The sequence below is a fragment of the Aotus nancymaae genome, unplaced genomic scaffold (assembly GCF_030222135.1).
Source record: "Aotus nancymaae isolate 86718 unplaced genomic scaffold, 86718_ANA_hifiasm-v0.15.2.pri h1tg000008l, whole genome shotgun sequence".
Lineage (NCBI taxonomy): Eukaryota > Metazoa > Chordata > Mammalia > Primates > Aotidae > Aotus > Aotus nancymaae.
Genome location: NW_026988419.1, coordinates 32,336,210 through 32,352,524, shown reverse-complemented (window position 1 = coordinate 32,352,524; position 16,315 = coordinate 32,336,210). Strand labels below are relative to the sequence as shown.

The 16,315-nt window shown below is 43.2% G+C and overlaps 1 protein-coding gene across 3 annotated transcripts in view; it reads left to right on the top strand.

Moving 5' to 3' along the window:
• CASP10 (caspase 10) overlaps window positions 1–16,315 on the top strand; it is a 53,491-nt gene that overhangs the window by 594 nt on the left and 36,582 nt on the right. For all 3 annotated transcript variants that reach the window (XM_064373174.1, XM_064373173.1, XM_064373175.1), the window contains exons 2-4: window positions 2,514–2,855; window positions 4,746–4,839; window positions 13,094–13,229. In XM_064373174.1, the coding sequence (XP_064229244.1) occupies window positions 2,521–2,855; window positions 4,746–4,839; window positions 13,094–13,229 (565 nt within the window). In that variant the 5' untranslated portion in view covers window positions 2,514–2,520. The remainder of the gene's footprint in view (window positions 1–2,513; window positions 2,856–4,745; window positions 4,840–13,093; window positions 13,230–16,315) is intronic.

Sequence of the window (16,315 nt, the reverse complement as noted above, 5' to 3'; positions counted from 1 at the left end):
GCTCTGTCTCGGCTCACTGCAACCTCTGCCTCCCAGGTTCAAGAGATTCTCCTGCCTCAGCCTCCCAAGTAGCTGGGATTACAGGCATGCATCACCATGCCCCGCTAATTTTTGTATTTTTAGTAGAGACGGGGTTTCACTATGTTGATCAGGCTGGTCTTGAACTCCTGACTTCAGGTGATCTGCCCACCTCGGCCTCCCAAAGTGCTGGGATTACAGGTGTGAGCCACCATTTTTTGTTTCTTTTAACATTGAAAGTAATATGTATGTTCATGTATAAATAAAATCTGAGAAATTCAGTTGGAAGCCCAGAAGAAAATTTGTATTATCTATAGTTATGCCATCTCGATATAACTACTCTTTGTTATGGAGGTTTTGATTTTTGCTATGTGCTTCTTCCTTCTTTCCTTCATTTATTTATTTAATTGAGACAGAGTCTCGTTCTTTCACCGGGCTGGAGTACAGTGGCACAATCTTGGCTCACGCAACTTCCGTCTCCCAGATTCAAGCAATCCTCTCACCTCAGCTTCCTAAATAGCTGGGACCACAGGCACCACCACCCCTGGCTAATTTTTGCATTTTTTAAGAGACAGGGTTTTACCATGTTGCCCAGGCTTGTCCTAAACTCCTGGTCTCAAGTGATCCACCTGCCTTGGCCTCATGAAGTGCTCCTCTGATTATAATGATATCTAGTACAGAGAATACCGTAGTTTATAAACTAGTCAGATGGAAACATTGACTCATGTAATTTTCAACTTCCTACACTGATTTGAGCAACTCTTGTCTAAAACCATTCTTTCCTTCTGAGGTCTAGCAGTTTTCTTGTTTGTTTTTTGAGACAGGGTCTCCCTCTGTCACCCAGGGTGGAGTTCAGTGGCATGATCATGGCTCACTGGACCCTCCACCCCCAGGGCTCAAATGATCCTTCTGCCTCAGCCTCCTGAGTAGTTGGGACCACAGGTGTGCGCCACCATGCCTGGCAAATTTTTGTATTTATTGTAGAGACAGAGTTTTACCGTGTTGCCCAGTCTGATCCCAAACTCCTGGCTGGGGTTATAGGTGCGAGCCACTGCACACTGCCTGTTCCTTCCTTTAGAAAGCAGTTTCCTGTTTCTAAAAATAGCCAAGTTCTGCATAATGACTATATACCTCAAGTGCTTATAGAATAAATAATATTACAATGAAAATGTTATCACTGTATTGATCCTCTGATTATAATGAAATTTAGTACAGAGAATAGAGTAGTTTATAGACTGGTCAGATGGAAACATTTATTTACATAATTTTTTTTTTAGTGAAAACAAATGTATTAGATAAGTAAACAAAAGAACGGCTACTCCGTAGACAGAGCAGCTGACCCATGAAATTTTTAACTTCCTACACTGATTTGAAAAACTCTTGTCTAAAACCACCCATTCCTTCTGAGGTCTAGGATTTTTTTTTTTGGATAGAGTCTCACTCAGTCTGTCACCCAGCGTGGAGTGCAGTGGCACAATCATGGCTCACTGCAACTTCTGCCCCCCAGGCTCACATGATCCTTCCACCTGGGCCTCCTGAGTTGGGACCACAGGCATGTACCACCATGCCCTGCTAATTTTTTGTATTCTTAGGGGAGACCAGGTCTTGCCATATCGCTCAGGCTTGAGGTCTAGATTCTGCCTTCCTTTTCTGTAAGATAGAGGCCTGCCCTCTTACAGGTAGCAGTCTGAAGTGAAGACGTAACACACGTCCCTCATGGTACCTCGCTGTCTTTGGGTTGATAGATAATTCAAAAGGATAATCCTGCCTCCCCTGGATTGCTTTGTTTCTAAAAGTTTTCTTTTCTTTTCTTTCTTTTTTTGAGACAGAGTTTCACTCCTGTCATTCAGGCTGGAGTGCAATGGCATGATCTCGACTTATTGCAACCTCTGTCTCCCAGGTTCAAGCAATTCTCCTGCCTCAGCCTCCTGAGTAGCTGGGATTACAGGCCTGCACCACCACACGCGGCGAATTTTGTATTTTTAGTAGAGATGGGATTTCTCCATTTTGGTCAGGCTGGTCTCAAACTCCTGACCTCAGGTGATCCGCCTGCCTCAGCCTCCCAAAGTACTGGGATTACAGGCATGAGCCACTGCGCCCAGCCTCTGTTTCTAAAACTTAAAGCATAGATCCAAGTGCTATTTCTGCCACTTGGTAGAGATGAACGTAATGGCTCCAATCAGGCTACCAGGCTGAGAGAAATGATGCTGTGTCCCTCCATCTTAACTTTCTCCTTCTGGGCACATTTTGATTTGGGAGAAATCAAGGTGAATTGAGTTTCAATATAAACTTCCTCCAAGCTTCCTAAAAAGTAACTTGCAAGTGTTGGGGCAAAGTTTTCCGGGTTGTTGATTTTTGAAGTAACCTCAAAGTAATTTTTATTTTTCAGCACTTCTAGGAAAGTCTAATGCCCAGAATGGAAGAGGCTGTGATGAGGGGAGGGCCTGGGAAGTCAGGGTGCCATATGCCCTGCCCCACCTCTCTGTCTCTTTCAGGCCGGCCATGAGCTCTCAAGGTCCACATTCAGATAAAAACTGTAAAGGGAGCTTTCGTGAGAAGCTTCTGATTATTGGTTCAAACCTGGGAGTCGAAGATGTGGAGCACCTCAAGTTTCTCTGCATAGGCTTGGTCCCCCACAAGAAGCTGGAGAAGTCCAGCTCAGCCTCGGATGTTTTTGAACATCTCTTGGCAGAGGATCTGCTGAGTGAGAGCGACCCCTTCTTCCTGGCGGAACTCCTCTATATCATAGGGCAGAAGAAGCTGCTGCAGTACCTCAACTACACCAAAGAGAAAGTGGAGCATTTGCTGCCCGCCCAAAGAAGGGTCTCTCTGTTCAGGTAAGGACGTGTCTGTGGTGAAGATGGGAGGATCTCACATCTAGTGTTCATTCTGGCCATTGGGCTTTGAAAGGAAGCTACAGTTAAGATCTTTTGGTGGCTGCATAAGGTGGCTCACGCCTGTAATCCTAGCACTTTGGGAGGCTGAGGTGGGCGGATCACGAGGTCAATAGATCAAGACCATCCTGGCCAACATGGTGAAACCCTGTCTCTACTAAAAATACAAAACTTAGCTAGGTGTGGTGGCATGCGCCTGTAGTCCCAGCTACTTGGGAGGCTGAGGCAGAAGAATCACTTGATCCTCCAGGAGGTGAGGTTGCAGTGAGCCAAGATTGCGCTACTGCACTCCAGCCTGGCAACAGTGCGAGACTCTGTCTCAAAAAAAAAAAAAAAATCTTTTGGTTATCTGTCTTTTTGGATAATAAACCAGGAGGCTCTAAACCTCCTTCTCAGCCTCTGATGCTAATGAGATGAGAGGTGGGGGGTCAGCAAAGCTTCAAGACCAAGCTCTGGGCCTGGAGGTGGCTTCTCTTTGTTTTGCTTCTCACTAGCAGTGAAGTCCACCTCAGTGTGGCCAAGCCTGCATTTTCCCTGGTTACCAGCTGCCACACGTGTAGACCTTCTCCCTCCTGGGATCCTCTGGTCTGTCTACCTGTTTCCTGGGGTCTTGAGAAGAGAGTAAGACATATTTGGAGTGAAATAAGCAAGATAAAAAAAAAGAGATGTGTTTCTGGGGTAGGGAGGGATGTCATTTATGCCATGTCTAGTTATAGATATTTATATATTTTTTGGGTGGAAATCCAGAGAGGCAAAAATAGGCATTTTGCCTAAAGAGGTAAAATTTAGGCATTGGTCTTATCATGGATGACAGCGTTTTGTTTTTATTATGAGACAGAGTCTTGCTCTGTCACCCAGGATGAAGTGAAGTGGCATGATCTCAGCTCACTGCAACCTTTGCTTCCTGGGTTCAAGCGATTCTCCTGCCTCAGCCTCCTGAGTAGCTGGGACTATAGGCACCCACCACCACACCCAGCTAATTTTTATATTTTTAGTAGAAAAGGGGTTTCCAACATGTTGGGCAGGCTGGTCTGGAACTCCTGGCCTCAAGTGGTCTAGGCACCTCGGCCTCCCAAAGTGCTGAGATTACAGGTGTGAGCCACTGTGCCTGGCCAATGACAGTGCTTAAAATTGTTCACTGACATAGTGTCCAGATCAGAGAACCTCACGAAGAAGAGCCTTGGAGGGGGTTTTATGGTCTAGGTGATTAGAATACATTGAGCCTTAGCAGTGGAGCTGGCTCCCAGAGCCTGAGCTGCCCTTGAGTCAGTGAAAGGAATGATGAATTCCAGAAATCCATATTTCCATTCTGCTCACTAGACATCTGAAGGACCGTCTCTGACACAAAGGGGTGTTAGTATATGGATGAAATACTCACTTTTTCTGGTTGTGGATTATATAACTATCTCGAAGCTGGGATAGTTTTCTTCCCTTTTCAATATACAACTGACTGTACCTTGGCTGGCTTGGGGTCCTCTCTACCAAGTGTGTGTAAAGTAAGTCTGAATTTCTAGTTGGAATAAGGAGATGGGAGGGCATGTCAGAATTGTGTTTTACACCTTTTTTTAAATATGCCTTCTTAGTGTGGTGAAAAACAGCACTAGACTTGGAATCAGAAGGCCTGCCTCTACTACTTAGTGTGTTATCTTCATTTAAACAAGTCACTTAGAAACTGAAAGTTTTCGTTTTTTGAATCTCTAAATGGGATTAATAATTGTCTACACACTGAGTTGATCATTCAAATGACAGAAAACATTTATGAAAGCACTTGATTGATTATGGTGTCCTCTGCAAGTGTAAGGCTTTATTTGTCATTTTGATTGTGTGTCTTAGAAACCTGCTCTACGAACTGTCAGAAGGCATTGACAAAGAGAAATTAAAGGACATGATCTTCCTTCTTGGAGACTCACTTCCCAAAACCGAAATGGTGAGTGGGTCATATAGGGGGTCTGTGTGACTACTGTCTCAATCAATGATGAGGAAGATGCTGGAAAGGGTTTTTAGGGAGATTTACTTTTGTGGGAGACAATATCATACAACGGTTAGGAACACTGACTTTGGTGTTAGATGAGCCTAGATTCTGGTCCTGATTTTGCTTCTAAACCCATGTTGTGAGGCCAATGACTGAACTTTTCTGAGTCTCTGTTTTCTTAGATGTAAAATTGTGGGCAATCATATGACTTCCTTCTAGGTCTGTTAGGAGAATTAGCTGAAACAATGTGCATGAAGCATTAGCATGAGGCCTATATTTGGCATAGCATACGGTAAATGCTCACTTCTGTTGGCATCTGCTGTGGGTTTCTTTTTGTTTGTTTTGAGGCGGAGTCTTGCTCTGTTGCCCAGGTCGAAGTGCAGAGGCACAATCTCAGCTCACTGCAACATCTGCCTCCTGGGTTCAAGCTATTCTCCTGCCTCAGCCTCCCCAGTAGTTGGGATTACAGGCACGCACCACCATGCCCAGCTAATTTTTAGTATTTTTAGTGGAGATGAGATTTCACCATCTTGACCAGGCTGGTCTCAAACTCCTGATCTTGTGATTTGCCCGCCTCAGCCTCCCAAAGTACTGGGATTACAGGTGTGAGCCACTGTCCTGGCCCATCCACTGTGTTATGATGTAAAAAGATTTTTACACTTGAGGAAATGCAGAAGTGGTAAACAATGGCAGAGTGGAAATTATTTCTTCATCTGTTTACTTTAGATCAGGTTTTGAAGGGACCCTGAGTGTCTCTTTTAGTGGACGCTGCAGTTTCTCTCATGTAGAATTTCCGTGAAAATCAAATGAGACAAATGTTCGAGGATGTGCTTTGTAAAGGGCTGTACAGGTGCTTTGAGTCAATTGTAATGTTTTTAATATTAATATAACTGCTTTCTGCTAATATTGCTATATTGGTCACATTTAATAGCAGAGAAGTAGCTCTTCTGGGCCTCAAAACTTTATATATGTTTTTTCTTTTGATTTTAATAACAACTTGTGGTGAGCAAGTTAGTTAATTTGGGAAGGGGGCAATTTTCAAATTTTATCCTACAGCATTCACTTGTTATTCAACTGCATTTTTGTTAGATTTTAGGCTGACTAATGTTTTAAAATTCGAAAGAATACATATAACATGTATGGAAATTATGAAATGTAATACAAAAATAAGCTGGGCTTAGTGATGTGTATCTGTAGTCCCAGCTACTCTGGAGGCTGAGGTGGGAGACTTGCTTGAGCCAGGGAGGTTGAGGCTGCAGTGAGCTGTGATTGCACCACTGCACTCCAGCCTGGGTGATAGAGGAAGACCCTGTCTCCAAAAAAAAGGAAACATAATAATAAAGTGAACAGCCATAAACCCGCCATCAAACTTCTTTTTGTAAAATTTTTTTTAATTTTAATTTGTTTTTTGAGACAAGAGTCTCACTCTGTTGCCCAGGCTGGAATGCAGTGGCACGATCTCAACTCACTGCAACCTCTGCCTCTCAGGTTCAAGGGATGCTCCAGCCTCAGCCTCCCAAGTAGCTGGGACTACAGGCGCATGCCACCATGGCTGGCTAATTTTTGTATTTTTAGTAGAGATGGGGTTTCATCGTGTTGGCCAAGCTGGTCTCGAACTCCTGACCTCAAGTGATCTGCCCATGTGGGCCTCCCAAAGTGCTGGGATTCTAGGCGTGAGCCACCACACCCGGCCACCCTTCAACTTCTGAATGAAAACATCAAAAGCCTACATGTATAGTGTTCCCAGATCAACTGATATTATTGACAAATAGCTTGAAATAAAATCACTGTGGAATAGGAAGCTGTTTTACATGTAGTAGATACAATGGGAACTATTTAATAATTTATTAAATGTTTCCTGGTGTCAGGCCTGTAGGTCTGGAAAAGTTAATAGTGTCTGAGGTAAAACCTTTGAGTCATTTTTTCCTCTTTTTTAGAGCCCTCAGGGATTTCAGCCTCTGTGTTCTTCTGATTGGTCACCACTGCTCTACCTCTTGGGGTTCCTTTCTCCAAAGATTGGCTGTGGGGGTCCTTGGGGGTGGGAACTGAGTCTTACCCATTGTTAAACTCCAGGACCTTTCAGAATCTATCATGAAATGGTGCTTAGGTGATCTGAATGAATGCATGAATGAAAGGGACCACGTGATCTTTCTCCTCCTTTATTTCTCAGAAAGCTGCTTAAACCCTTTCTATTTGTGGGATTTTATAATGAATAATTAGGGGGATTGGCAGGATGAACTAAAGCACACAGTGGGGTTTATAACATTCTCATAGTTGTGGTCCCTTGTCAGAATCTACTAATTTCCTACTTAGATGGCCCCTGGAAGTTCTGTGCTTTTTCACTGGCATGCCTCTGTTTATCTTCTTATTGTTAAAAATTAAAAAAAAAAAAACAGGCTGGGCACAGTGGCTCACACCTGTAATCCCAGCACTTTGGAAGATGGAGGTGAGAGGATTGCTTAAGGCCAGGAGTTTGAGACCAGCTTGGGCAACATAGTGAGACCTTGTCTCTACGAAAAAAAAAATCAGGCCTGGTGTGGTGGTGCGTGTCTATAGTCCCAGCTACTCTAGAGGCTGAGGTGGGAGGATCACTTGAATCCAGGAGGTCGAGGCTTCACTGAGCTATGGTCACACTACTATACTCCAGCCTGCACGAAAGAGTGAAAACTTGTCTCAAAAAAACCCCCAAAAACCCAACCAACAAAACACAGGCACAGAAAATGACACAAAACAAATACACAGCTTAATGTATTATTATATGGCTAATATCCTTGAAACCCTCACCCAGATCAAGAAGTTCAATTCTGTGTTTTAGCAAAATGCAGAATGACATTGTATAATGTGTCATCTGAATTTTCTCTATGTTCTTATATGCCGGGTGTTTTCAAAACAAATTAATAGACAGTAATTTAAAAAGTGAAGAAAAAGAGAAAAAGAAAAAGGAAAAAAGAAACAATTTCGTTAGCTACTTTAGAAAGCTCTCTATTTACCAATCCCAGTCACGGCCCCTTCTTGGCCCCTAGAACTGACTGCTGTCCTGGCTTTTAAGGAACTGCATTATTATGATGTGTTTCTTTATGGTTTTATCATTTAACCGGGCTTCCCTGGACCTCAAATTTACTTTTGTTCAGTCCTTCCTTCCTTCCTTCCTTCCTCTCTCTCTTTCTTTCTTTTTTTTTCTTGAGATGGTCTGTGATGGTGTGATCTTGGGTCACTGCAACTTCCGCCTCCTGGGTTCAAGTGATTCTCCTGCCTCAGCCTCCCAATTAGTTGGGATTACAGGTGCCTGCCACCACATCTGGCTAATTTTTGTATTTTTAGTAGAGACAGGGTTTCACCATGTTGGCCAAGCTGGTCTCAAACTCCTGACCTCAGGTGATCTGTCCACCTCAGCCTCCCAAAGTGCTGGGATTACAGGCGTGAGCCATACGCCTGGCCTTGTCCAGTTTTTCTTTCAAGTATCTTTTAATCTATAGGTTAGATTTCCTCCCTGCCCCTAAATCTCTTTCTTTTTCTGAAAATGTATCTGTTGAAGAACCTCTCGGCGGTTGGCCTGTGGAGTTTCTCCCAGGCTGGGTTTTGCTGACTGCACGCTTGTGGTACAGTTCGGCGTGTTCCTCTGTCCTCTGCACTTCCTGCAGACTGGCAGCTGAATCCAGAGGTGTCATCAGATTCAGGTCAGATTTGTTTGGCAGGATTATAGGTAGTCTTCTTTTTTCATCGGGAGGTACCTGATTTTCTCTCTCTCTTCAATATTAGCAACTGTTTTATATATTGAATTTTTAGGGGTTGCAAAGACGGAGATATTAGAATTCTTTTTTTTTTTGAGACAGAGTCTTGCTCTTGTCACCCAGGGTGGAGTGCAATGGCACGATCTTGGCTCACTACAACCTCTGCCTCCTGGGTTCAAGTGATTCTTTTCCCTCAGCCTCCCAAGTAGCTAGAATTACAGGTGTGTGTCACCATGCCCGGCTAACCTTTTGTATTTTTAGTAGAGATGGGGTTTCACCTTGTTGGCCAGGCTGGTCTCAAACTCCTGATCTCAGGTGATCCACTCGTTTCGGCCTCCCAAAGTGCTGGGATTACTGGTGTGAGCCACTGCACCCAGCCAGATATTAGAATTCTATCATTTTGTTTTCCCCTCATCTACTATTTGGTTACCCAGTGATACAGCTTATATGTAAATCCTTGATTCTTTTAGTTATCCAGTTTTCTTTTTTTTCTTTTTAATGAGACAGAGTCTCACTCAGTCACCCCGGCTGGAGTGCAGTGGTGCGATCTTGGCTCACTGCAACCTCTGCCTCCTGGGTTCAGGTGATTTTCCTTCCTCAGTTTCCTGAATATCTAGGATTACAAGCATGTACCACCATGCCTGGCTAATTTTTGTATTTTTAGTAGAAGTGCGGTTTCATTATGTTGGCCAGGCTGGACTCAAACTTTTGTCCTCAGCCTCCCAAAGTGCTGGGAATACAGGCGTGAACCACTATGCCCCTTAGTTATCCAGTTTTTAAGTTAATGGGTTTCTTATCATCTTTGCAGGTGACCCACTATAAAATATATATAAATTTAAACTCAAGGATTAAACATATATGAGGTGTTTCAATCTATTGCAATTATTATCCTTACTGAAGTTCAAATTGAGGCTAGGCATGGTGGCTCATGCCTGTAATCCCAGCACTTTAGGAGGCTGAGACAGACAGGTCCCTTGAGCCTCAGGAGTTTGAGACTAGACTGGGCAACATGACAAAACCCGGTCTCTACAAAAAATACAAAAATTAGCCGGACGTGATGGTGTGCACTTTTAGTCCCAGCTTCTCAGGAGGCTGATGTGAAAGTGTAAGCCTGGTTGCCTCAGTTGAGAGCTGAATGAACACGCCCCTCTCTCTCCGCACCTGAAAACTAAGTCACCATTCTGAGAGCATTACTCAGCATTTGCCCTCTCCACGCGGGCTCCCCGTACCCATTTCCACATTCCATTCTCAGCCCTGCACCCGCCGAAATTTTGAAAAAGCCCGCCAAGGACCTGCCCTATGGTAGCTTCCCCCGTACGTCCTCAACCAGCCCCTCGCCCGTGCCCGGTTCCTTCATGACCAATGGAAATCCCTCCGCTTTGTTCACTCGTCCGTCCCCAGTGCTTTCTTGTCCAGTGAAATTACCTCCTCTTTGTTTCCCCACGGTCAATCAGCTACCTCTAGTCCCTATAAAACCCCACGTCCCAAGAAGAAGAGCGCGACTTCTTTGGCCCCTTTCCAGGACCGTAGAACCTCGCCCGGGAGCTGAATAAATTAACTTTTAATTTCCTTACTCCGGTCTCTGTTTCCTCCTTGAACTCGACGAGAAATCTTACAGAAAGGATCACTTGAGCCCAGAGAAGAAGTCAAGGCTGCAGTGAGCAATGGTTGTGTTATTGCACTCCAGCCTGGGTAACAGAGTGAGACCCTGTCTCCAAAAAAAGAAAGAAAGAAAAAAAGTTCAGTTGTCCCATTTTTTTTTCCAGGGGATGCATCTTCAGTTTGGTTCCTGTCATTCTGACATGACCTTAGTAGTCTTTGATGGCTTCTTTACTATCTGGCAAAAATATTTCAGGTTCATCTTGCGTATTTTCTGCCCAGTCCTAGAATCTCTCATTTCTCCCAAAAGCCCTGGTTTCTTTTAATGAGAGATATCATTTCAAGACCACAAACTAAATGCTGGCATGCTCGTTGCTTTTGAGTTTTTATATATATACGCATACACTACACATACACACACACATATACATACATATATATGTACACACATGCACACACACACACGACCTAACGGTTAATAATTCTTGGAGAATTTTTAAAAACGGGATTTCGTTTTAGGAAATACTTTTATGTAAAGCATTGTAAGGATATTCTGCTTCTGCCATTAAATTTCAGTGCCCATGTTTGCAGTGGTGCAAAGCAATTTCCTGCTAAAATGGCAGCATTATACCTTAAATGCAGAATTTCTCAAAGTCAGAGGAGATTCCTGCAGTTTGACAAGCTCTCCAGGTGGTTTTGATAACATTATTTCCCAAGTTGGGGCATCCACTCACAAATGTTCCAGTGTCTAGGTTTATAAACAAAATGAGACCACTTTTTATTGTTATACCCCATCCTACGTTAAGAACTCTCTGAACAATATGAGGTGGGGGGTGAGGGATGAGAGAAAGGTCATTTGTTAAAGCAGTCTCTGATATGCTCAACACTGAGTGTTAGTTTTCAAATAAGAAAAGCCGGAAAATGTTTTTTTTCCTCTTTTGTTTGCACAGTTTCTAGAACTTTACTTGAAGGCATCTGTGGCTACAGAATTATTATTATTATTAGACAGAGTTCACTCTTACTGTCCAGTTTGGAGTGCAATGGCGCCATCTCAGCTCACTGCAATCTCCACCTCCTGGGTTCAAGCGATTCTCCTGCCTTAGCCTCCCGAGTAGCTGGGATTACAGGTGCCTACCACCACACCCAGCTAATTTTTGTATTTTTAGTAGAGATGGGGTTTCACCATGTTGGCCAGGCTGGTCTCAAACTCCTGATCTCAGGTGATCCACTTGCCTCGACCTCCCAAAGTGCTGGAATTGCAGGTGTGAGCCACCCCACCCAGCCAGAAACTCATGTCTTGAAACATCCTACCAGGAGGAATACAAGGAGCTAAGAAGTGATTCCAGAAGTAATTATGGAAATTCATTATACTTTCTAAAAGTTTATTAGATGCTTAGTACATCACACACACACATTTAAATGGGACCTGGACATTAGTTTAAGAATACCACTCTGGCAATTACTAGCAGCAAAGGTCTGAAAGCTCTTGTTCTGTTTCTTTGCTAAAGAGTTAGTAGGTTCAGGTGTGGTTTCCTTTAGACTCAGCATTCTATGCTGATTGCTCTGCTGAGAACGGATTTCCTGACAGTTGTTAGATCTCTCAGGATGTGTGTAGGCCAGCTATACTGGTTACGTTTCTGTGAAAGCTATCAGAGAAATCCCAGAATCCCCTACAAAGGCAAGGTTATTTGTATTCCCCCAGAGAGACCATATGAATTTAGAACCTTTCTGTTTTGGCTGAGGGGTGTTCAGGCCCTCTTCCAATGGCGGGTAAGTAATTTATTACTTACAGTTAAAAATACAAAACCCCGTCTCTGCCAAAAATACAAAAATTAGGCAGGTGTGATGGCACGTGCCTATAATCCCAGCTACTCGGGAGGCTGAGGCAGAAGAATCGCTTGAACTCTGGAGGTGGAGATTGCAGTGAGCCGAGATTTCACTACTGCACTCCAGCCTAGGCAACCGACTGAGATTCTGTTTCAAGTAAAAGAAAATAATGAAATAAAAAAATACTCGCCAAATTGTGATTTTTTTTTTTTTTGAGACGGAGTCTCGCTCTGTTACCAGGCAGGAGTGCAGTGATGTGATCTCTGCTCACTGCAACCTCTGCCTCCTGGGTTGATGCAATTCTCCTTCCTCAGCCTCCCAAGTAGCTCGAACTACAGGCACGCGCCACCATGCCTGGCTAATTTCTGTATTTTTAGTAAAGATGGGGTTTACACCATGTTGGCCAGGCTGGTCTCAAATTCCTGATCTTGTGATTCACTCACCTTGGTCTCCCAAAGTGCTGGGATTACAGGTGTGAGCCACCGCACCCGGCCCAAATTGTGATTTTTTTTTTTTTTCTTAGAGAATTCTTTTTCTTTTACAACACCAAATATAAAATTCTTTCAGAACATTTCCCCCTCATTTCTTTGGTGTTCCTCTTTTGCTGGTTCCCTAATCAGTATCACTTAAAGCAGTAAGTTAGAGTTCAGTGGTTAATGAGATAGACTTTGGCATCAGATTGTATCCATTCTGCCATTTATTAGCTTTGTGACTTTGGGCAAGTTACTGGAACCTCTTTGTGCCTCAATTATTTCATCTTTAACATGAGGATTATAATAGTATCTACTCATTCAGTTGTTGTAATGTTAATATACAGCAAGCATGGCTCCTGTTGTGTAATTCTATATATTTGGTATCTGGTATTAATATAGATTGTATACATATTTGCTTGGTAATGCCTCTTCCCCTACGCTCCTGAGCAACGTGAGGGCAGATGCTGTCATATCTTATTTATCAGTGCAAAACCTAGTGCCTCGTGGCCATGCAGGTAACATTTGAGTGAGTGGATAATCAGTAGGGAAGTAAGTGTAATTCTATTGATTCTCTTGTAGACCTCTCTAGGTTTACTGGCATTTCTAGAGAAACAAGATAAAATAGATGAAGATAATCTGACATACCTGGAGGACCTCTGCAAAACGGTTGTACCTAACCTTTTGAGAAACATAGAGAAATATAAAAGAGAGAAAGGTAAGTAGCTTGTGCTTGCTAACTTGCACAAGACCATGGACATTCTTAACCCAATTGGCCTTGCATGATTTTTTTTGTTTGTTTTGGGTTTTTTTTTGAGACAGAGTCTCACTCACTCTTCCACCCAGGCTGGAGTGCAGTGGTGCGATCTCGGTTCACTGAAACCTCCACCTCCCAGGTTCAAGTGATTCTTCTACCTCAGCCTCCTGAGTAGCTGGGATTACAGGCACCTGGCACCACACCTGGCTAATTTTTGTATTTTTAGTAGAGACAGGGTTTTACCACGTTGGCCAGGCTGTCTTGAACTGCTGACATCAAGTGATCCACCCCTCTCAGCCTTTCAAAGTGCTGGGATTACAGGTGTGAGCCACCGCACCAGGCCCGTGAGTGATGTTTACTCATCATTCTGATAATACTCTGCTAGAAAAGTCAGAAATCTCCCTCTTTGTTCATATTGAGTTAATTAGTTGAGGTCATATTTTGTACCAGGCACTGTTTTAGAAGTTGAGGATGGCCGGGCGCGGTGGCTTATGCCTGTAATCCCAGCACTTTGGGAGGTCAAGGCGGGTGGATTGCCTGAGCTCAGGAGTTCGAAACCAGCCTGGGCAACACAGTGAAACCCAATCTTTACTAAAAAAAATACAAAAAATTAGCCGGGCATGGCAGTGTATGCCTGTAGTCCCAGCTACTTGGGAGGCTGAGGCAAGAGAATTACTTGAACCCAGGAGGCAGAGGTTGCAGTGAGCCGAGATCACACCACTGCACTCCAGCCTGGGCAACAGACTGAGACTCAGTCTCAAAAAAAAAGAAGTTGGGGATATAGCAAAGTACAGAGCAAAGCTCCTGTCCTCTTGGAACTTACATTCCAGTGCAGGGAAATAGTTTTAGACAAACGTCTTTTTCTGATTCTAATATGGGAGTGAGAGTGTATGAAATTGTTTTAAATAAAATGACATAAAAAAGAAGGCAGGGTAGCCTGGGGTGAGAGTGGAGTCTATAGAGTTAGGTTGCCAGGACTCTGCTTATTCGTGGTGCAGTGGTACTTTTTTGGCTTTTCTGTTTCACTTTTCCCATCTGTAAAGTGGGCATAATAATAGTACCTACATCATAGGTTTTTGTGAGGATTGAATGAGATAATTTCTGTAAAATGCTTGTCTGGCATGGAGTAAGCATTCAATACATGTGGCTATTATGACTATCTGAGAGATAAGTAATGAAGACTTCACATTCTCAGAAACGACTATCAAAGAAGAACTTTATTTTTTTGGTGTTTTTTTTTTAGACAGAGTCTCACTCTGTCACCCAGGCTGGGGTGTAGTGGGGCAATCTCAGCTCACTGCAACCTCCACCTCCTGGGATCAAGCAATGCTCCTGCCTCAGCCTCCTAAGTAGCTGGGATTACAGGCATGCACCACCATGCCCGGCTAATTTTTGTATTTTTAGTAGAGATGGGGTTTCACCATGTTAGCCAGGCTGGTCTTTAACTCCTGACCTCGTGATCTGCCCACCTTGGCCTTCCAAAGTGCTGGGATTACAGGCGTGAGCCAACACACCCAGCCTTTTTTTTTTTTTTAAGTCTGTCTGATAAAGGTAGTTCTGCTGTGATATTTTATACAGGACAGAAGTCAAACCTGGCTGCCTCACCATGTGTCAATATGCTAAATAGCTATGTTTTAGTCCATTTCTCCACTGTTTAACAAGAGCTATATATAAAAACTCCTGAGTATATTCATGAAACTTTTATGCCACACCCTTAATTTAGTTCAGTGAATGACTCTAGTGTGCAAATTTCTTTGGTTAAAAATGAAACTAGCTAAGAGGAAACTTCTCTGTAAGAATTTGGTTAACACAGAATGAGTTGAGGAGCAAAATATACTGTTGTTAAGTTGATAAAATCTCAAATAATAAAACAATGAATAAATGCGTAATTTAAGTTATGAAGAATAAATCAGTTCTTTTTGTCATCAAATTATCAAATGAGAAATAAAAAGCAGAAAGTTGATATGGAAAGAATATTTGGAATCTTCACATGAGCTCTGAGTTTTTTTCTGAACCAATTGTCATTTTCCTGTAATGTTGTATCCCACATAAAGTAAACACAGGGCAAAATAATAATATTATTTTGGATATTTAAAAAGAAAACACATTAGTTTATATTGTAGTTGATTACATTTGCCTCAGTGAGTGTTGAAGACTGAGCTTTAATTTTTATTTAATTTTTATTTTTTGAGATGGAGTCTCATTCTGTTGCCCAGGCTGGAGTGCAATGGCACGATCTTGACTCACTGCAAACTCCGCCTCCTGGGTTCAAGTGATTTTCCTGTCTCAGCCTCTCGAGTAGCTGGGATTACAGGTGCCCGCCACTACACCTGGCTAGTTTTTGTATTTTTAGTAGAGACAGGGTTTCACCATGTTAGTCAGGCTGGTCTCAAACCCCTGATCTCAGGTGATCCACTAGCCTTGGCCTCCCAAATTGCTGGGATTACAGGCATGAGACACCATACCCACTGAGCTTTTTTTATTTTTATTTTTATTTGAGATGGAGTCTTGCTCTGTCGCCCAGTCTGGAGTGTGGTGGCACAATCTCAGCTCATTGCAACCTCCACCTCCCAGGTTCAAGTGATTCTTCTGCCTCAGCCTCCTGAGTAGCTGGAATTACAGGTACCCGCCACCACATCCAGCTAATTTTTATATTTTATTAGAGCAGATTTCACCATGTTGGGCAGGCTGGTCTTGAACTCTTGACCTCAAGAAGTTATCTCTGATCTGCCTGCCACAGCCTTCTAAAGTGCTGGGAATACAGGCGAGAGCCACTGTACCTGGCCCAGGACTGAGCTTTACATCAGCAGAGTTCTAATTTTGATTTTTCTTTTTTTTTTTTTTTGAGATGGAGTTTCACTCTTGTTGCCCAGGTTGGAGTGCAATGGTGTGATCTTGGCTCACGGAAACCTCTGCCTCCTGGGTTCAAGCGATTCTCCTGCCTCAGCCTCCCAAGTAGCTGGGATTACAGGCATGCACCACGCCTGGCTAATTTTTTATATTTTTAGTAGAGATGAGGTTTCTCCATGTTGGTCAGGCTGATTTCG